The sequence below is a fragment of the Barbus barbus genome (genome assembly GCF_936440315.1).
Source record: "Barbus barbus genome assembly, chromosome: 16".
NCBI classification, from domain to species: Eukaryota; Metazoa; Chordata; class Actinopteri; order Cypriniformes; family Cyprinidae; genus Barbus; species Barbus barbus.
In genome coordinates, this window is record NC_136744.1 from 22,641,203 (window position 1) to 22,664,585 (window position 23,383).

The window sequence follows — 23,383 nt, forward strand, 5'->3', positions numbered from 1 at the left end:
GTTTATAAGCGAAAACAGTTCAAAACAAATATGTTGGTGGATTTTGATGTGAGAGGACAACACAACAGAGGATGGACTTTTTCACAGGAGGAAGCCTTATTATAGATTATGGACTGGTATAGAGTAAGACATTAATTGATGGACTGGAGTCGTGTGGATTACTGTGATGTTTTTATCAGTTTGGACTCTCATTCTGATGGCACCCATTCACTGCAGATGATCCATTGGTGAGCAGGTGATGTGAAGCTATATTTCCGATGAACAAACAAACTCATCTTCATCTTGAATGGCCTGAGGGTGAGTACATTTTCAGCAAATTTTCAATTTTAGGTGAACTATTTCTGCAGCTTTGCACAAAATTTCGATACTTCTCCCTGAAATGCAAAAAAACTCTCCTCACCATGTTAAACGAATCTCTTTGAACTGCACCATTCTCACTCTTTTCTGGACCGAAGGCCTGTAAACATTATGAACCACATTAAAGGCCCCAATAAAAAATGCTTAGTTCACCACCGATATCACTTCAGACACTGTTTAGATGCGCACTTAAGGAGCTCCTGGTTAAATGGTCTAGTGACTCTATATAGAGGGACTCTCTGGAGTGAAGTGGGGGTGGGAGATTTCTTTGGGGTGCTTCATGTTTGTTCAATGACTGAAATACAAACAGATAAAAAAAAAAAAAAACAACAACTGTAATAGTAGGTGCAGTGCGCTCTACTCCATGGTGTTATCAGAAAATACACTAGTGATTCGTTTTGATGAATGTTCAAATGCAAAAAGGCCTCATTTTTCCTCTGTATCATGTTTTTTTTTTTTTTGCATTCTGTTCTCTCGCAATCCTCTGAAGCCTCTGTGATTCTCGAAATAACAACACTTGGCAAGGAAATACACAAAAGTACAGAAAAAATATGTAAGCAGATTATATCCATACAGGAATATCAGGGAGAAAATGCAGTGTTCAGTCATTGTTCATATTCGTCTCTCTTCTCCGTTTGTCTACTCAGCGTTCGGTGTTTCCGAACCACTCTCCCTAGCCGGGACTTTGGCCTGACGGTAAAAGCTGTAAGCTCTGTGAGTTCTTACCAAACTGAACGAGAAAAAAAGAAAAAAAAAAAAAAAAAGAAAAAAATGTATGGGTCCTTCAAATGTCACTCAATAACAGATTTCATGTAGTTATATATTTTCATTTTTTGTTGAAATATTATTTCAAATCCTGGAAGCAGATTTGAAAATAGTCCTTTGAATCCTTTAATTCTTTTTGTTATTTTTTTTGTGTATTTTTTTCCCAAAATACTTCATTAGAAAAAAGTCGTTCTCAGCAGGTGTTGAGAAAAATATAGACTGTGAAAAGCTCAGACTCCAGGCTAAGACTGTCCCACCCCTCAGAGAGATGTTTCACACTCTTCATTTTCAGCGTGAAGGTATCTGAAGAACGAATGTCCTTTTTGTACCTCCTGCTTAAAACCTTGGTGACCTTTTCGAATCAATCCTTAGCTCTTACTCTGTCATTTACGACTAGAAGAAGTTTCCTGGCATCTATCTCTCCTCATCTCCAACCCCCGCCCCATCCCATCCCACCCCATCTCTTCTCTTCAGAAGCCCTGTATATGACAGTAAGCCTCAAGACTGGAGAAAAGGATGTAGAGAAACCAGAGACCAAAGAAAAAGAGTGTCGTGAAGATGCGCTGTGTGCGCGGGCCACCCAGCTCTCCACCGATGTGAGGCCTGCGCCGGTACAGCAGGACGCTCACCGCCAGGAAGGCAAAGACGGTGAAGAGAGTGACAGAAAATGCCAGGGAACCTGCCTGCACCTCGAACGCACGACCCTGCATGTGCCAGTAGATGGCGGCCACTGACCACGCCACACCGATTCCCAAGAAAACGTTCACAGCGTTGCTACCGGTCACGTTACCGATAGCTGCGTCTGCGTAACTGTCCTGCACCGCTGCAACTTTACTGGCAAAGGTATCTGAGGAGAAAAGAGACATGTTGATGTGTATGCTATTATAAAATATGATAATCTATGATTAACAAGCATTAAAAGGATTCAAATCAGGAGGAATCAGATTTGTATTGATTTTATTCAATTCATTGTGTGAAAAAAAAAACATACTGTAACTGTCAAAACTTCCTCCTAATCCAAAAAATGCATTTATTAAAACTAAGCAGCAAAACTGACTTGTGAACCCTCACAATTTTTTGATGTCAGACAGATCAGCCTCATTAAATTCAAGGGCCCGAGAGAGGCTTGAAACTGTCATACAAAACCAAATTATGATTGATTTTGGCAGAAACAACTTTATTAACTACAAGTGGACCTTGGGGAAAAAAACTTCACTACTAGTGTTCAATAGTTTGGGATCAGTAGTTTGGAAGAAAAACATTGCACTCACCAAGGCTGTATTTTTTGATCGAAAATACAGTAAAAACATTAATATTGTGAACTATTATTACAAATTAAAATAATTTCATTTTTTTTATATATATAAACATGTAATTTATTCATGTAATGGCAAAGTTGACTTTTCAGCATTCTTCAGTGTCACACGATCTTTCAGAAATCATTCTAATATGCTAATTTGGTGCTCATGAAACATTTCTTTGTTTTATTAATGTTGAAAACAGTTGTGCTGCTTAATATTTTTTTGGGAAACTAAGATTTTTTTCCAGGATTCCTTTGATAAATAGAAAGTTCAAGTGAAATCTTGTATAAAAAAAAACTAATTATGATTGATTTTGGCAGAAACAACTTTATTAATTATAAGTGGACCTCGGAGAAAACACTATTCACTACTGTTCAAAAGTTTTGGGACAGTAAGATATTTGAATGATTTTGGAAGAAGTCTCTTATACTCACCAAGGCTGCATTTCTTTGATCCAAAATACTGCATTATTGTGAAATATTATTACAATTTAATATAAGCGTTTTCTATTTTAATATATTTTAAAATGTAATTTATTTTGTAATGACAACACTGAATTTTCAGCAACCATTACTCCAGTCTTCAATCGCATGATTCTTAAAAAAATCATTTTAATATGCTGATTTGGTGCTAAAGAAACAATTCTTTCATATCATCAAAAAACTCATAAATCCAAGGCACTCGAGTAGTGTGAAAAAATAAAAAAGCGCATATTTGAGCATCGACGCGTTGCGGCTAACTCGCCTTCATCAGGGAGTCAATTTACAAACACACTCAGGAGTTCATTTAAACAATCAGTTCATCTCATGACAGTCAATGGAACAGGTATCGAAGCAACAATGAGAGAATTACTTATCGTAATCATAATCAATAAATTCAAGACACTGTAACAGATATTAAAGTAGAAAAAATATATATATTATAAATAAATCTCAAAGTAATCTAAAAAATCCATCATAATTAAAGGCCACAAAGAAATCAATTACAAAAAATCTCCATTTAAACCTGGAAATTGTGTTGCTTTCAAAGTGTAAATCCAGAAAGACTCTCTCTGTTGGAACCTCCTCTTCTTATTGACCTCGGAATATGCTGTATATCCACTATTTTCAATGTACTGGGGTTACCATGATTTTTATCTCTATGTTTGTTTTAATAATGTTGAAAATAGTTTTGCTGCTAAATATTTTTTGGTGAAAACCGTGGTATAGTTTTTTCCCCCAGGATTCTTTAATAAATAGAACGTTTGAAAGAACAGAATTTTGAAACAAATCCTGTAACATTTCAAATATCTTTACTGTTATTTTGGTCAGTTTAATGCAATTGCTGAATAGAGGTAGATCTTACAGAACCTAAAATTTGTGACCCCATTAAAAACGTATTCATAAAAATGTAGGCAAATAAAAGCATGCGCAAACTCACCAGGGATGGATGTTCCCAGGGCTACAAACACCACAGCGGTGACGGAGTCCTTTAGGCCAATGGTGCAGCCGAAGTGACTGGCCAGATCACCGATCACAGCAGTCAAAAGACCGATGATCACTATGGAAACAATGAAACACGCCCACCCGTTCCAATATTCCGTGGGCGGGACGCAGGCGAACAGAACCTTCCAGAACACAGTCAGGAAGTGCATGACATAGTCGAAACAAGATGGCAGACGTTCCTCTCCCCCCTCATCCTCGTCCTCATCTCCTGAGATAAAGACAGGACGACAGAAATAAAGAGCGAAAGCAAGAAAGAAAGAAAAGCAGAATGGGGGGTAGAAAAAACAAGAAAAGAAAAAAATGTTAGTATCGTCGTGTAAACTTCTATACCTGACCAAAGCCATTTGACACCATGGGGATTTAGGGGTCCTGTTGCCTTGGTAACACAGGCTGTTTGATAGTCACGGTAATTGGAGGCTACATACTGTGAGAGCAGCGTTTTTATTTCAACACAGAAATTCCATTTTATTTTTGGGGGAATTCTGTAGGAAACATAGTGAAACGTAACAAGCAGAGCTGATAATACTACGTTCTTATTGATATCTAAAATGATCAAATTAGCCAAAATGTTTAGAAGACAAAGGTTGCAGGATGAGGAGAAGAGTGTAGGAGTTCTGTGGGCTTGGTTTTCATGTGGGCCGGGGAATGTTTCACAACAGTGATAGAAATATTTGTGTGTGAGCAATATGAGCATGAGTGTATATTTATATAATAACTGACTTTTGTTGCTTTTCTGTGAGTTTTGAGGTGATCTACACTACCAGTCAAATATTTGGGGTCAGTAGGATTTTTAAAGCTGCATTTATTTGATCAAGAATCAAGTAAACAGTAATATTGTGAGATACTGTTACAATTTTTAATAACTGTCTATTTGAATATATTTTAAAATGTCCTTTATTCCTGTGACGGCAAATCAATTTTCAGCATCATTACTCCAGTCTTCAGTGTCACATGATCCTTCAGAAATCATTCTAATATGCCGATTTGCTGCTCAAGAAACATTTATTATTATCATATTGAAAACATTTTTCGTGGAAACCATGAAATATTTTTTTCTCAAGATACTTTGATGAATAGAAAGTTCAAAAGAACAGAATTTATGTGAAATAGAAATCATTTGTAATATTATAAATACCTTTATTAACTATTTTAATCAGTTCAATACATCCTTGCTTAAGCGACTTACAAATGAGGGTAATAGAAGCAATCAAAACAACAATAGTTTATAGTAAATAAAAAGAATAAAAAGTAGCGAGAAAAGAGATAGAGGGTTATAAAGTTATTTTTTTTTTAAATAGTTAAATAGAAAACAAGTAGACAGAATAGAGAACGCTAGTGTTAGAGGGTCAAGTTTGTTGTTGTTTGTTTTTAATAAATAAATAAAATAAAAACAAGTAGATAGAATAGAAAGAGGGAAAAAAGTATACTTGCTAAATAAGAGCAAAATATTTGAATCCAATTTTGTTTTTTCACTTTTAGTTCAGTGTTGTTTAGTGTTGATAATCACCTGCGCTGACAGTTATGGCCTCCATGAATTGTTCTCTCCAGGAATTTGTGCCCACGACCAGAGCCAAGTTAGTCTTCTTAATCAGCTTATCTACTGTACTCTACAGCAAACACACAAAATGTTAAACATTAATACGCATAATAAAATTCTTCCATAATGCAAAAGACTCCTGATCACTGAAATTTTGTGTATGTGTGTTTGTACCTTAAACTCGTAAGACTCCTCAATGATAATCTCTATTTTTGCATGCTCGCCCAATACAGGCTTCCCCATCTCTGCTATTCTTCTGGCTTCCTCCGCTTCTGATGACAACTTCCTGTCTGGAAGATCTACAAGAGATAAACAGACGAAAAGAAACTTCTGTGTCATGTTGTGTGTCATATTAGTACATCAAACACACACACACACTCTACAAGTGGGCTTTTTGTCACTTTTAAATGACTTGTGATTTACACACTTGCAATAATTCTTTTGAATGTTCATTAATATTCATTTATGGTCTCTATAAACTGCACTAAATTCATATGCATATTTAGGGTCAACGGAGCTCATTCATGAAACACAAGCACAGCGAAGTCATGTAAAACGTTCATAATGTCATTCTTACCTAACTTGTCGCACTGAATCGAATGTGACTACTTACGTAACACCATTTTTACAAACAATTTCGTGCAGAAATCAGTTCTGGTTTTATTTTATGAATGAGGCCAACTATCACTATAGTTTCTGTTATTAGAAAGACTACACATGCAAACACACACCACAGATTAACAGCCAAACTTTGTTTGACTGAACCAAGTGTGAGTTGTGCTGTAAACCTGAGTGATTCAGAAGGACAACAGCACAACATCCACACGCACACCACAAATACACACAGAAAAGCCTGAAAGTTGAGATGAACTTTCAAAACCCCCTGCAACCCAAAGCTCATCTTCTCGTGCACGTGTTAAAACACACACAAACCTGGAGACACACGTGTGTGAGGTAATTACCGCAGCTGGCCTCATCTTACCTCACACATTCACATACACACACACACTCACTCAAACTTACCATCAGCTAATAACAGAGCTGTGTGTGGAGAAAAAAAAGAGAGGGAGGGGTGGAATGACATGAAGAAAACTTTAGACAGATAATGGTGGAGGGAAATGCAATGAGATGCTGGACAGGATTTATTTACTCAGATAAACATGAATAAAAATATTCGCAGCCTCCGGTGTTTCATCACTCTGCCTGGAATCTCTGAGCTGGACAGGTGCGACAGGTGTGACCGAGCAGATGTGATCAGATGTGATAGTGTGGGCCGATCCAGAGCGCCGGAGCAGGTGGTTGCCCCTGGCAACGGGAGTGTCGTAGTAGCATTTGAGATATGGCGACAGAACAAAGAGGTGCTAAAGCTATGCTGATTATTCACACACGTTTACTTTCCCTATCGTGATGCAGATTTCCTATTGACTTCAAATGTTTTATAGTGTGCTAATGATATAGTGCGTCCCCTAAACCTCAGAAAACCCTTTTTGCATTTTAGATTTTTGGGTGGCTTGTTTTTTAGTTGTTTTTTTTTCCACAAACTTGCAGAGAAAGGCCTACCCAAAAAATTATGGATTGTTCTTTTTTTCGTTTTCTGAGTAGGACACAATTATAGCACTTAAACACGGAAAAAGTCAAAATTTCATATGTCACCTTTAAGAGATTATTTTACATGACTATGAACGACACTTTTAAAATTAGTATTCCTGATATATCTAGATTTTTCAGTAGTTCTAGTTCTTAAAATTCTTGATTTTAGCTTAATTTAATGCTAGTTCTGTCTTATTTTAAGGAATCCTGAGGTCCCTCGGATATTTCCTGAGAATCACTGGACTAAATGATGAGAGACTTTTCATTTTTGGTTGAACTATTCCTGTAACAATAAGGTTCAATTAGTCAGTGCATCAGGTTTCCTGAATTAACAACAAATACTTTTTTACATAATTTATTAATCTAGCACCCGGACCCACGCACATTTACAAAAATAGCACTAACTAAAGGAATCAATTTCTTTGTCTCTCCATTACACTTTTTTCTTTCTCTGTGTGTATATAATGACTTTAATAGTTCTGTAATCAGTGCTGTAATTTTCTGTTGCTGAGGATGACTGAGATGGCGAACAAACAAGCTTTGATTAAGTGTGTGTGTGTGTGTGCTGAGATGAAAATATCAACCTATAATGAGAAGCTGGATGTGTAAATAAGCCCATAATTTATGCTCGAATGTGTCTGCGAGTAGGGTTGGGGGTGGAGGGGGGTTGTGTCTTGATGCACATTATTAACCTGTCATTTGTCTAGCGTCATCAGCTCTAAATTTTTCAACATGTCTGCTTCATGATAACACACAGACGTGTCAAACGCACAAAGGAATTCATTTAATCTACTGGCCAGATTTTCTCTCTCGCTGTTCTTTTCTGGAAGCTTCGATTCAACAGTTCAGTGTAAATCTATTGCACATCAGCGTTAGCAACAGCTGATGGTACCCTGGCAACAGATACCAGACAGCTCTCTCCTCCTTGCGTTCTGAGGTAATGGGACCGTGGAACATAGGTGTCGATATCCAGACGAAAACTCCCCTGTCATTGGTTCATTCACAGCTATTCCATCATCACACACACGTGAATGCAGAGATCTCTTCCTCTAATACACACACACACACACACACACACACAAGTGATCCACTACTGATGATCTTCTCTTTAAACACACTCATCTGAGACATGTGGTAGGGGTGTTGCAGGTTTGGGCTCTATGGGATATTAATCGCACACAGATACAGTGCAATAGATCTCCTGCCTGTCTCTCTGTCCTAAGTTGTATCACCCCTCTCCTAGTTTTCTCATGTGTCTCTCACTCTATTCTGTCGGCCATTCTCTCCTCACCTGGCTCAACCCTTTCTGTCTTTCTTTGCCTGTCTCACTTTTCTCTGCTTATTTGTCTCTCACCTCTTCTGCTTGTCCTTTTCTCTTCATCTTTATCACCATCCTGTCTGTCTCTCGCTGTCTTTGTTTACCAAATGCCAAACAAAACCTCAGTGATAATGTCCTACGAATGCCTGAAAAAATGTTAGTAAACTAAGTTTTATTAAAAATATTTTTTAATAAAGATGAGATGAAAAATGGGGATCATGACGAGAATTATGCCATTTTAATTTTAAACATACTGTTGAGGAAAACCTGATGAGAAAAAAATATTGTAAGATACTAGCAATGTTTTTGAATAATGAAGAATGAGTGTCAAATGAGCTATTCATAGATAAGGTAAAAATTTAAAGGAGTCCATGGTTTTTATTTGTACATTTGGTTTTAAGCCCCGTCACAGTACAGAAACTGTTCTTTTAAGAGTTTCTAATGATCTTATTTTAGCTGTGGACTCTGGTAACTATGCTGTTTTAGTCCTTTTGGATTTGACCTGGGCCTTTGATACGGTCAGCCACTCGATTCTCTTGTCTAGACTTGAACAGTGTGTCGGTATTAAGGGCATAGCCCTTAAATGGTTTCAATCGTATTTGACAGAAGTTTTTCTGTGCACCTAGGTGAATTTTCTTCATCTGCTGCCCCACTTTCTTGTGGCGTCCCCCAAGGGTCCATATTGGGGCCTATGCTGTTTTCTTTGTATATGCTGCCTTTGGGGTATATTTTTAGAAAACACAATATCTCCTTCCATTGTTATGCGGAAGATGAACAAATTTATTTGCCTGTCAAAACAAATGACAAAGCTTAATTTCGGTCATTACTTAATTGCCTGAGAGATTTTAAAACATGGCTGGATAAAAACTTTCTTTGTATTAATGAAAATAAGACAGTTTGGTCGTCCTGGGGATTTAAGTGCTTGTGTAGCACTTGGTAATTTAGGATTGTATGTTCGTCCATTTACCAGGAATCTCGGTGTGATTTTCGACAGTACTTTTACATTTGAAAAAGATTAGTTCTGTTGTAAAAGCCAGTTTTTTTTCAACTGTTGGCTAAAGTCAAGCCCTACCTGCTGCGTAAGGAGTTTGAAATTGTAATTCATGCTTTTATAACGTCAAGACTAGTCTACTGTAACTCTTTATATGTTGGTTTGGATCAGTTATCTCTTCAATGCTGACAGTTAGTCCAGAATGCAGCAGTTCGTCTCCTAACTGGGACAAAAAAGTATGAGCACATTACCCCAGTCTTAGCTTCACTACGCTGGCTTCCTGTCCGCTTCAGGATCGAGTTCAAGATTTTATTGTTTGTTTTTAAGATTTTAAATGGGTTGGCGCCTGCCTATTTATCAGAGCTTTTACATGTACACACTCCTGTTAAAGCACCGAGGTCGTCCAATCAGGTACTCTTGGATGGTCCGAGAGCCAGATTATAAAAATAAAGGTGACAAGCTTTTTCAGTGGTGGCACCTAATTTGTGGAACAGTTTACTTGTACATATAAGAACTGCTCAGAGTGTTGGAATTTTTAAGTCATTTCTTAAGACACATCTGTATTCCTTGGCTTTTATTTTGAGTTGAGTTGAGACATTGTGACGTTCTTACTGTATTCATTTTGTTTGTGTGTGAGCTTTTCCGGACATTGTGAAGCACTTTGGGCAACCATGGTTGTTTTTTAAATGTGCTATATAAATAAATAAAAATTTACTGAACAATGTTAATATTTTTTTTTTGTTAAATGTCAATACACATTTAAATTAATAGAAATTAAAAATATTGTTTTATCAAATATATTTTTTGCATTACTTTTTGTCAAGCACTAAATTAAGTAAAATGGACCAAAATCTATAAATATAACTACATTTAATTCATTTTTTCTATCTTTTTCATATCTTTTGTCAAGACTCTCCTCACCATTTCCTGTCGTTTTCATCACTTACCTGTCTCTCTCTTTCTCTTACCTCACAGCTTTCCTGCCTGTCTCACCCCCTTTTCCACAACTGTCTCTACAGCTACATTTTTATATTTATCCAGTTGGTGTATAAGAGGGTTATAAGAGGGTTCAATGCCAAAGAAAGCATCCAGTATTCAGATGTATAAAGCTGGGAATATTTCTTTAGATCCCTCAACAGCCCTCACATATTTTGCAGCGACAGCACAGGATCAGCAGTTCTAAAGTCATGTTTTGATGTAGGACAAGTGATGTGTCTTCTATTACAGGTTCAGTGTCAAAAACACCTACAACCCATTTGATACAATGTTTTATCTCTCTGCACTGAAAAAAACAACAACTTGTGTTACTGAATCTACAGAGTGAATCATTCCAGTGCAAATAGTGTACAAAAAAGACTCTGGTGTTTAGAAAGGCGTGAAGATAGACAGCTTTTTTTTTATTTTTGGGTGAACAACTCCTTCAATCAGGGTTCCTATGGGGTTTGGAAAAGTATGGAAAAAAGAAAGCAGAGAAGGGAAAAATATTTTAGTTTCCAGACTTTTGATCCTATTTAGTTTATATATATATATATATATATATATATATATATATATATATATATAATAGAATATTAAGAAATTAATGAAAATAAATTTATCGTACAAGAAGTGAGGTTTCATGGCAGCTGTTTAGTGATTCTTTAGTGATCGCCAAAGATGACTAAATTAATTCAAGGTGCACTTTTTTATTATGCAAAATGCAGGTTATTTTGGGTTTCTTCACACTATATTCTTAGCACCGTATTACATAACCTCATACCTGCAAACTCACAAGCGGTCAAAAAGTTGACAGTTCGTAATGTAACCCTTGTAGGGGGGTCTGGGGGCAACAAAATAAAAGAAAAAGACAACATATGCTTCAAGTAAAAAAAGCACATTTATACCAGAAACTTTTTGGACAGTGCAACTCTCTTGTCTTCGGTGTTCATACTTCTTTTTGTAATTTATTTTTGCAAATTTTAATGTTCACATTAGAGTGCACATATTATCAACAAACTCCATCTTTTCACTGCAGAGGAAACAGAAGCTACATCTGAAGTGGCATTAGATGTATTTACACAGACTGTTTAATGAAGCTGAGGTGCCATAAATGCATTTACATCACAAAATTTTAGATGCATAAATAATTTTATAAGATTATCGTTTTAAATATTTTTGAACATACAAGTTAAAAATGTTGGGTAAACTACAATTATGAAACCAAAGCACCAGTAGTTGGCGGTAAATGACTGTTTTAATGAGCGAGTCATTAGTCATTCATTCAAAAACGAGATAAGTGACTACTGTCTTTATGAATGGGTTACTGAATCATTGACTCGCTTGATTCGTTCAAAAACGTTGATTCATTCAGTAACGAAATATTGCTGTGTTGCTCGGAGACACAATACAGTTCTACTGTGGCTTTGATTGAAACTTCGTCAGCGAACTTGAGCAAAAACAGTCAATACTTTATTACAAATCGCGAACTTTGTGCCTGCCTCACTCACGATAAAGAAGTTCCACACCAACGACATGTTTACATGCGGATGTGAGCGTAAGTGTGATGACGTATTCGATGTGAAGCAGCAGCGCGCGGACCGGTTGGCGTTTAACAAAGTACCACGGTGCTTTGATGTCATACAGCCATCGTTCTGCGCGGTGCTGCTTCAAGTCGAACCAAGAAAGGGACTTTGGTCGAACACACTCTTGTCTACGTGCTAGACGATTCACATAAATGACATATTTTGACTCAAAACGGCGAATTTCACCGAAAAGCGACTAGTTTGCAGGTGTGTAACCTCAAGGACCTTTGCAAAAATAAAAAATATACAGATTTTTATGTGCGCACAATGAACCATTAAATTTAGCATATACTGTAGGACAATGCACACCCGTTGTGTCATCAGCCCATTTCGCGGTGTGGTATCTTGGCCGCCACAGAGTATGCATTACCTAAGGCCTTGAAACATGGCATACTGCCCCAATGAAAGCCAAATCATAAACACTTTTTTACAGTGCCTGTCTTTTTATAGACCCTTGAACTTGGCAAATTTTATGACATCAGCCCATTTTGTGTCATGGTTTCTGTGCTGCCACAGAGTATGTGTTAAATTAGACGTTAAGCCTTGATATTAGAGGTACTACCATAAGAAAAGCAACATTTTGAGCAGGTAGATCTCTGTTAATTCATGTGCATCCATGCTCTCATTTTATTCATAGTAAGATGGTAGTGATGCACAAAGGAAATAGGTTTTATAAAACTAGAAATTGTAATATGTAAGAACGCAAAACATTACCATGCACACGTGAATAGTTTCTCGAGGGCACAAAAAAGTTTCTTGTGTTCATGTAAAAGTCTGTATTTATTTATTTATTGTTGTTTTAGGGACTCTGTATGTTGTCACTTTGAGAAAATCAATGAAAAAAAAAATATATATATATTTTATTAAATTTATTTTCACCCTGAGAAAATAAAAATATTTACAGATGACTGTACTATATACCAAATATAAAGTTGAAAATAATGCTCCATGCACCATTTATGTTAAATATGGGCTGAAAATCTACTAAGAGGTTTGGAAATTTTAGTCTGGAAAAGTTTGGAATTTTTAAATGGAAAATGTGTAGGAACCCTGTTCAATCTAACTCACTCATTGAATTATTATTTTCACTGAATCATCAAAGATCCAGAATTATTAAAAAAGAATCAGAATTAGAACCACAATCATTAAATTACAAACTGCGCTATATAAAATTCCTGCAATTAACAGAGTGTATTTTTCCATGGAAACAAATATAGAATGTTCATATTTTGCTTATTATTGGTTGTCAAACAAATTATGAATGTGCATATATCTGACTTTAAGGAACTTTTCCCCCACTGATTTCTCTGAATATCAAAATTTAATCTTATTCGAATCCATGATGGCATGAAAATAAAGAAATATCTAATGAATAATTAATAAACTGCTTGTTTACAAGCACACAAGTGAGGAGACAAGCCAACATGTTGTTTTTGTGGCTTAGGCAAGTTAATAAGTAGGTTGTTTAATGTTGTCCAGGCGAGATGAGAGCTCAAACAGAGAGGACCAGCTGTTCTTCATCTCTCATTCTTTCTGAAGGGTATAATACTGGGACAAGGACACATGCATACATGCAAACACACACACACACACACACACACACACACACGTACACTGCACCGCAGCACTGCGGTGTGCGTGCTGGTAGCATTGACCACGTCTGCCTGATTTATGGAGAGATATTGAGAGACGCACTTGACTACTTGGAGTGTGTGTGTATGTGTGTGTGTGAGTTTGCATTCATTTCTCACACTCTTTGAGATCCCACACTGACGTTTAAGGTCAATGTATACTGAAACTCCAAAGAAGTCAGTGAAAAAAGCAACACTGCCAGCTAATCCTTCACATAGTTTCCGAAACAATAATCTCAAGACATTTAGGATACTATATAAAAACTGGAAGACAAAGACAGGAACATTGCCATTTTTAAAGCAATACAAAAACGTCATAGCAGCATTTCTTGTGTGAGTTGGAGATGAGTCAGTTTGAGAGTTGTGCCCTGTGGGTCTTCATTGAAATCATGTGATTTGAGTCAAAGTCCCTTTAAGGCAAGTCAGTCCACTCGGTGGCCATTTTGGCCATGCCGCTGGGTAGCTACTTATTATCTAGGCAATAGGCATCCTATCTACTTGAATTGGGAAATCTCAGAAACTGTTGGGTAGCCTTGTGTTTCAATAATGCATATAAAAAATAAAATCTGACAAAAATTGCTTAAGTGTTGCTTCTTCAGCTAAAAGTAGGCAAAACCCATTTTTTTCTCATTTATTTTTCTATTTATTTTCAACTTTTTGATTATTTCCTTAAATTTTATTGAAAATAAATGCCTTTCTGATGCGATATTGGATTTGAAAGGGGAGAAAAAAAGTTCTGCAAAAGGCGGTTTATGTATTTGAAATAAGTCTCTTGTGGTCCACAAGGCTGCATTTATTTGATCAAACATACAGTAAAACAGTAATTTTGCGAAATAATAATACAATTTAAAATACCTGTTTTCTATTTGATATATTTTACAATTTAATGTATTCCTGTAATGTCATTATTCCAGTTTTCAGAGTCACATGATCCATCAGAAATCATTTGGTGCTTGAGAAACATTTCCTATTATTATCAATGTTGAAAACTGCTGTGCTGCTTAATATATTTTCTTTGACGACTAGAGAAAAACAGAATTGACTGTGATCAATTCAGTGCTCCCTTGCTGAATAAAAGTATTAATTTCTTTAAAAAAAAAATCTTACTGACCCCAAACTTTTGAAAGGTACTGTATGTGTATGTATTATATAGTGAATCTCAAACAACAAGACACTCGCTACTCACAATAAAAAAACAACATTGAAGACATAAAACATGTCCTGATAAAGAGCCACTGGATGAATGGAAATTAATTTAGAAATGAGTGAGTATATTACATTTATAGCAAAAGAGGACGATGGTCACAAGATGTGATCTCTCTGTGTGTATATTGTGTGTGTATTTTACCTTTCTGAAGGCTCATGTCCACCATGCGTGGTTCTGCTAGCTCCAAATAGAAGCTTTTGTTTTTTTCATACTCCTCATCATCGATGATTTTAACCTGTATGGTTTTACTGAGAGAGGAAGAGAGAGAGAGAAACACAATGTCAGGAGTCACTAATCAAGTGAGGGGTCAGTGGGCTGTCCTGAGGTCAGAGGTCAAACAGGTCATGCGAACATACTATACTGTATTATCTCTCTATGACTCATTCCCCTAGCTGTCTTGTACCATCAATCAAGTTTGATTTTACAAATAAAGCAGTGGTATATGGATTTCAACTGTTTGTAGTATTGTTACAAATCACACATTAATAATAATAATAATAACCAACGTTAATATTTTAATGAAATTTCTCAAAAGTGAGGTTGTAACACTACTACTTGAAATCATGTAGTTTTACCGTTGCAAAGTTGTTTTATTAAGTAGTATTATAGGAAGCTGTGCTATTGACAAACGTGTTTCACTCTCCCTGACAATATCTCAGCTATCAAGCTTAGAGATAAAAATGAGAATTAACAATGCTCAATTTGCAAATGAATCACTCTTGAGCATACAGTCAACTGAAACAAAAGCAGTGCAAATGCATTCCCTCATTTTACAGCTATGAAGAAAGTCTTTAGGTTCAACAACTGCAAGTGAAGCTTGTGAAAGACTACAGGTAAAAACATACACTCACCGGACACTTTATTAGGTACACCTGTTCAATTGCTTGGTAGCACAAATTCCTAATCAGCCAATCACATGGCAGCAACTCAATGCATTTAGGCATCTAGATGTGGTGAAAACGACTAGCTGAAGTTCAAACTGAGCATCAGAATGGAGAAGAAAGGGGATTTAAGTGACTTTGAACGTGGAATGGTTGTTGGTGCCAGACGGGCTGGTCTGAGTATTTCAAAAACTGCTGATCTACTGGGATTTTCACACACAACCATCTCTAGGGTTTACAGAGAATGGTCAGAAAAAGAGAAAATATCCAGTGAACGGCAGTTGTGTGGCCTTGTCGATGTCAGAGGTCAGAGGAGAATGGGCAGACTGGTTAGAGATGATAGAAAGGCAATAGTAACTCAAATAACCACTCGTTACAACCAAGGTATGCAGAATACCATCTCTGAACGCACAACACCTCGAACTGGATAGATCTAAGACGGCACCGCAGTTGGCAGCTACAGTGTTTTGCTCTTCAGTGTTTGTACTGTATTTGTTTGTTTTTCCTGTTTTTTGTTTCTCAAACACGATCAGTCTTTCCAGGGATGACCTGCTGAACATTCGGCAGAACACACCACAAAATCTTTTACCGGATTTTGATTATTCGGCTGTTTTGCTGGGCATTGTAGTTGGCGGAGACGTAGCTCTGGTCAAACGCTTCAGGACGCACAGACGGGGGAAGCGAGCCAGCACGCTTGTGAAGCTTCGTCAGCACGGATTAAGAACGGCCTAGCATCCATATGGCGAATCTCCGCTCTCTACCCAACAAAACGGACGATCTCCTTCTGCTCTCCCGGGCAAACAAGGATTTTTCAAACTCTGCTGCTCTGTGTTTCATGGAAACCTGGCTGAATGACGCCATACCGGACAGCATGCTACATCTGCCTAACTTCCAGCTGATCAGAGCAGATTGCGACGTAGAATCAATGGGGAAATCGCGGGATGTGCTTTTACATCAATGAGTATGTCAACGAGGATGTAACTGTGTTAAAGAAGATGTGCTGTTCTGATCTAGAAATGCTCTTCATTAACTGCAAGCCGTTCTATTCGCCACGGGAGAGTTGTTCGTTCATTTTCGTGAGTGTCTACATTCCACCGCAAGCAAACATGAGATCAGCTTTACTGAAACTCGCTGATCAGATCACAGACACAGAACAAAAACACCCAGACTCTGTTTTAATCATTCTCGGGGACTTTAATAAACCAAATATCTCCCGTGAACTGCCAAAATACAGACAGCACATCACATGTCCCACCAGAGACAGTAATATATTGGATCACTGTTAGACAGCGATAAAGGACACATATCACACTGTCCCACGAGCAGCTTTAGGATTCTCTGATCACTGTTTGGTTCATCTCATACCGACCTACAGGCAGAAACTTAAATCTGCTAAACCTGTATTAAGAAGTGTTAAAAGATGGACTAATGAAGCAGAACGGGATTTACAAGCCTGTTTCTCTCTCACTGATTGGACTATTACCGATCTGGACGAGCTCACAGAGACTGCAACATCTTATATCAGTTTCTGTGAGGATATGTGCATTCCTACCAGGACTCATTTAACTTACAACGACAAACCATGGTTCACTGCAAAACTCAAAGAAGATGCTTACAGAAAGGGGGATAAAGTCTTGTATAAACAGGCCAAATACACACTGGAGAAGGAGATCAGAGTGGCAAAGAGGAATTATTCTGACACGCTAAGGAAAAATTATCTTCCAGTGATTCTGCTTCAGTGTGGAAAGGTATGAAAGATATCACCAGTTACAAGACACCATCCCCCAGACCTCTGGAGAATCAACAACTGGCAGATGACCTGAATGAGTTCTATTGCAGGTTTGAAAAAACAAGAGCTTGAAGAAGGTCCGCACACTCTCAAACATCAAAAACAATCACGAGCGAGATGATAACATTTAGAGCAATTTACTGAATAAAAACAAGGCAAACGTTTTGGTCACATGTTGACCTTTTTCAATGACAAGCTGACAATAGAGCTAGGAGCCATCTTAATTTGAGAAGTCACACGATGATTTAAGAGATCACATGATCAATGAGACCACACACTGATCAAAAAATAAAAAAAATACAATTAATAAATTAATAAAATAAAATAAATTATAATAATAAATAAAAGATAACCACAATGTGTGTACATTTAACAATGGATGATCTACATCAAATTGGAGAACAATGGGTGTCTGTTAACAACAAAATACAATTCATAAAAAACAAGACAATTGAAGTTCTTCATTAAAACCCTTCGGATATACACAGTCCATATAATAAATCCACTTAGCTTCACATTGTAACAGTCTTTTATTAGAATCACCACCTCTTCTTGAACTGGTCAATCTCTGAATGCCTGAAAATCGCATATCACTAAGTTTGTGGTCAACATCTGCAAAATGCCTGGCCACAGGAGAATAAATATCCATCCTTCTGATGGAGCTTCTGTGCTCATTGATGCAGGTCTTTATTTGGCGAATAGTTTTGCCAATATACTGTAGACCACATGGGCATGAAATAAGATAAATAACAAAGGATGATGAACAAGTTTGGGAAACACCATCCACACCTCCTGCAACCCCCCTCTCCCCCACACCTGCACTGCAGATAAGTGAAGACAATGTGCGCCAGGTCTCAAGTAAGAACAAAAGGAGGAAAGCACCAGGCCCGGATGGTGTCATCAGCCTGCCTAAAAATCTGTGCCTCCCAGCTGGCCCCCATCTTCACATAAATCTTCAACAGATCACTGGAGCTGTGCGAAGTCCCCTCATGCTTCAAACGCTCCACCATCATCCCCGTCCCAAAGAAACCCAAAATTACTGGACTTAATGACTACAGACCTGTGGCTCTAACGTCTGTGGCCATGAAATCATTTGAAAGACTGGTTTTGGCTTATCTGAAGGACATCACTGGACCCCCTGCAGTTTGCCTACAGAGCAAACAGGTCTGTGGATGATGCAGTCAACATGGGACTGCACTTCATCCTGCAGCATCTGGACAGACAAAGGACTTATGAGAGGATCCTGTTTGTAGACTTTCAGCTCCGCTTTTAACACCATCATCCCGGACACCCCTCAGAATAAACTGACACAGCTCTCCATCACCACCTCCGTCTGTCAGTGGATCACCAGCTTCCTGACAGACAGGCAGCTAGTGAGGCTGGGAAAATTCTCATCCAGCACCCGCACCATCAGCACTGGAGCTCCTCAGGGCTGCGTTCTCTCCCCACTGCTCTTCTCCCTCTACACGAACGACTGCACATCTAAAGACCCCTCTGTTAAGCTCCTGAAGTTTGCAGATGACACCACACTGATCGGCCTCGTCCAGGACGGTGACGAGTCTGCCTACAGATAGGAGGTTAAGGAGCTGGCTGTCTGGTGCAGTTTTAACAACCTGGAGCTTAACACGCTCAAAACTGTGGATCATGGATGTGCAGCTGACAAATCTGCAGCAACTGTGTGATGCTATCATGTCAATATGGACCAAAATCTCTGAGGAATGTTTTCAACATTCAACATTTCAACACCTTATTGAATCTATGCCAAGAAGAATTAAGGCAGTTCTGAAGACAAAAGGGGGTCCAACCCCTTGAATGATTACTTATTGAGACTTAAGATGCTTAATCTTACAGAAGTTTTCTATTTCGAATAAAAGATTCTTAGTAACTTCTAAATTCATTGAAGAATTCTAAATAAAATGGCTTCCACATAATTATTAGGCAGCACAACTGTTTTCAACATTGATAATGATAAGTAATGTTTATTGAGCACCAAATCAGCATATTAGAATGATTTCTGAAGAATCATGTGACACTGAAGACAGGAGTAATAGCTGCTGAAAATTCAGCTTTGCATCACAGGAATATATTACATTTTCAAATATATTCAAATGGAAAACACTTCAAATAATTCACAATAGTACTATTTTACTGTATTTCTGATCAAATAAATGCAGCCTTGCTGAGAAGACTTCAAAACATTAAAAAATTTTAACGACACCAAACTTTGAATGGTAGTAAAAAAAACAGCCAATACAATTTCTGCTGTATTTTGGAGATATTTAGTTTTTTCCATAAACATATACTAAATGAAATTATATGAAGAAATCTGAAGTATCCTGAATGTAGCAAGCTAATTCTCTAAAGGCTAGCTTTCACCTTAGCTTAGCTCATTTCCCTATAAAGTAGTTGGTGTCTTAGCTCGCAACACAGCAGTAGCAACATTGGCAAATTGTTGATCAGCCTACATGAGTGTTTATTTAAAGAATCAATCTCTTAACACCTCTTATCTGTAACATCCATTTCTCTCTCACACTCTGTCACTCTTTCATTGCTAAATTCTCAGCATGTGTGTGTGTGTATTTATAGCATGTGATTGATGTTGACCTGGTTTCTCTGTGACTGTGAGTAACACCTGTTTCAGTGAGAGTTTCTGTGTGTGTGTGTGTGTGTGTGTGTGTGTGTTTGTGTGTGTGTGTATGTGTGTGTGTTTGCGTGTTCGACCTGTGAACATCCCCCTCCCTCCATTCGGATCAGTTACTGACAGTATAGCTGTCCGCAGACCCACACCGCTTCATCTCTCTCTAATATGTCTTTCAGTCCAACATACTCATGTTTTCATTCCCTTCTGCTCTCCCTGTTTCCCCTCCATTAGCGTACACATTATACTCAAACGTCCTCAGCCTCTCTCACACAACGCGCGCACACACGTACACACACAAAAAGAGAATGTGACAGGGCTGCGTGTTTGGTCTGTGATCTGATGTAGGCCATTCCTACCATGCAGTACATTTTGGTGTCTCCATCATGTCTTAAAGGAACTGTACAATTAGCTGAATTTTCAGCAGCTATTACTTTAGTCTTCAGTGTCACATGATCCTTCAGATATCATTCTTATATGCTGATTTGGTATTAGCAATGTTGAAAACAGTTGTGCAGCTTAATATTTTTGTGGAAAACTGTGATACACCTTTTCCAAGATTCTTTGAATGAATGAATGAATGAATGAATGATGCATTTATATAGCGCTTTATTGTGTATTGCTGTACAACCCAAAGCGCTTTACAATCATGTGGGGGGAGGGGGTCTCTCCTCCTTTGATGAATAAAAAGTTCAAAAGAACATCATTTATTTAAAATACAAATCTTTTGTAACAATATAAGCCTTTACTGTTACTTTTCATCAATTTAATGCATCCGTGCTGAATAAAAGTATTAATTCTTTAAGAAAAAATAAGTACAATAAAAGAGGTCTGTATGACTTATATTCCAAGTCATTCAATGCCTTATAAATGCTTTTTTAAATGTTCATTTTATGCTGAACTAATAATTATAAAATATTTTTTATAATGTCACAATTAAGTAAAGTAAGGGTAAACTTTAACTTCCCATCTTTTACAATATTACATGTTAAGTGATTTTTTTAAATAATTTGTTCCAAAAGGTTTATGTATAGCCTAAAATGATTTATAAAATGTAAGAAATTTGGTTTGTAAAGAGCTTAAAGGTCATTCTAAAAATAAAAAGGCACATTTAATACAAAGAATTTAAATCGTACAACCCAGTTTTCTATTCACATAGGTCTCTAAATCTTTTCGAAACAGTCCGGTAATGACATTATCCTCAAAAACATTACATTACATCCTGTTTTTATAAAATTACAGAAATCAGTATCATACCAAAAAAAAAGCAAGTTTCACTAGCTCCTTATTTCCATTCTGCTAGACATTCTGTTTTCTTGCCATTGTGTATGCTAATTTTGACCAGACTGGTAAATAATGTATAGAGATACTTCCTTAAATTACATTACTTCATATTTAAATACAAAGTTATTAAAGTGCTGCATAAAAGGAATGGCACATGAGCTGTGGTTAATATAGTCTTATATCCATTTGCCTCGACCAAGACACGTGTATATGTGTATGTGTGTGTTTGAGTGTGCAGGGCTAAAAGTAAAGGAAATACAGTAAACAAGGTTTATTTCTGTATAGTGAAAAAAATCCCTACAGTGGCTCCTCCACCTGCTCCGAGCTGTAATGACTTGGCAGACTGCCTGAGCTTACCACAAATAAATCTAAACCTTGCACGTGTGCTCAAAATCAGAAAAGACAACACTCCTCCTCTGTTCTTTTACCATTCTGGGAACTAAATGGAATCTTAAGCCTGAAACACACTTTCACGGACCGCTGCATTCCAAAATGTGATCTAGGATTTACCCGAGACGATGCCAGTTTCACAAGGTGTGTGCTGATGTCTTGACAATGCACTAAAAAGCATTAATACCTCCAATTTCAGCTGTCTACATTCTCTGGCATTGTTCGTGATTTTCAACAGAATCACACTGCAGAGCTGTTTCATTGCCACTGCAAGTTGATTTGCCAATACTTTCATTCTAGAACATCTATCAGCAAATCTGCTTGGAATGTATCTGGTTTCCATAACAACTCCAGGTGCTTGCTGCTGCTTTTGCTCCCTGCCATCCTACAAAGTACACGAACTAGAATGTTATAAGTGGATTTGAATTTAACAGTTTTAGGTTCCAATATTGAGACCATTAACCTAAAGTGCCCATACAATCCCTTAAATTAAACATTAGTTAACCTCAGTGGTCAACCAATACAAATTTTCTGATGGTCGACGGTCCAATGCCGAAATATTAAAGTGCATGGTGGCCCAGTATAATACCACGCTATTTCATTTACAAATAGTGAAAAAGCATGCAGAACAATTTCTGAAATGTATACAGGTTTGTTATTTCTATCTGCACTAATGCTGCCCACTTCAGCCAACGTTACTACAATTTTGTCACACTGACGAAACACACAATCAATATACTTCTTAGTAGACCTGACTACTAATGGTATCAAAATTAGAGAATGATGCTCTGATCTCAAAAGCTTTGTTGACACTGCCCCAGTCTTCTGTACTCATTTCATATACTTATTTTGCAAGTAATAAAACTGAAGCAAACTGTGTAGCCAATATCTGGTATATTTATCTTGGATAAAGTCAACACAATACCAAGAGACAATATAGTACTAGTAGTCATAGTGGAAAGAAAAGATTAAAGACATTCAAGTCCATTCATCTTATGGTATAGACTGCGTGAGGAACATGCATTTACATTGATGCATATCCTGTTTTCAAGACCAATTACTCATTCACTCAGTTACCATTCATACATAATGAATGCCACATGTGAGTGGAAATAAATGAATTCAGACACAGCCGTGAACATTGTGCTTGGCGTTACAGTAATACGGTTTCCTGACTAAATAACATTTTCAAAAAATAGATTTTAATCATAAAAACCACATAGATGGCAGATGAGATGTGGATTGGCAAATTTTAGAATTCATATGCTTTTTTAAACATGGGTTTTAGTTGCATACATCATAAAAAAAAATGAATTTTTACCCCCTGTCTGAACACAGCTTTACACCATGTCCTAACCAAGCGTGATACAGCAACAAATGATAAAATCTTGCTCACGTTAATGAGAACTTCTGCCCTAAACAGCTGTGTCCATGATAAGCGGTGAGACATTTTGTGTTCGAATTTCCTAATTAATTTATTCATACAAAATCAAACCTGAGATATTTCAGCGCACACAGAGATCTACATCTCAAAAAATTTGAATATCGTGAAAAAGTAATTTTTTTCATATATTTTAGATTCATTACAATGTAAAGTAAAACATTTCAAAAGTTTTTTTGTTTTAATTTGGATGATTAAAGCTTACAGCTCATGAAAAT

General features: G+C 37.1%; 1 protein-coding gene across 2 annotated transcripts in view; it reads right to left on the bottom strand.

The window, feature by feature from the left end:
- Nucleotides 1-818: 818 nt before the first annotated feature.
- LOC306882283 (sodium/calcium exchanger 3-like) overlaps nucleotides 819-23,383 on the bottom strand; it is a gene marked incomplete at its 5' end in the record, with an annotated part of 39,656 nt that continues 17,091 nt past the window's right edge. Inside the window, 6 exons of one of the 2 annotated variants that reach the window (XM_079436816.1) lie at nucleotides 819-1,969; nucleotides 3,843-4,115; nucleotides 5,415-5,514; nucleotides 5,619-5,743; nucleotides 6,468-6,485; nucleotides 14,884-14,990. In XM_079436816.1, the coding sequence (XP_079292942.1) occupies nucleotides 1,593-1,969; nucleotides 3,843-4,115; nucleotides 5,415-5,514; nucleotides 5,619-5,743; nucleotides 6,468-6,485; nucleotides 14,884-14,990 (1,000 nt within the window). In that variant the 3' untranslated portion in view covers nucleotides 819-1,592. The remainder of the gene's footprint in view (nucleotides 1,970-3,842; nucleotides 4,116-5,414; nucleotides 5,515-5,618; nucleotides 5,744-6,467; nucleotides 6,486-14,883; nucleotides 14,991-23,383) is intronic. The other variant, XM_079436817.1, reaches the window with a different exon arrangement.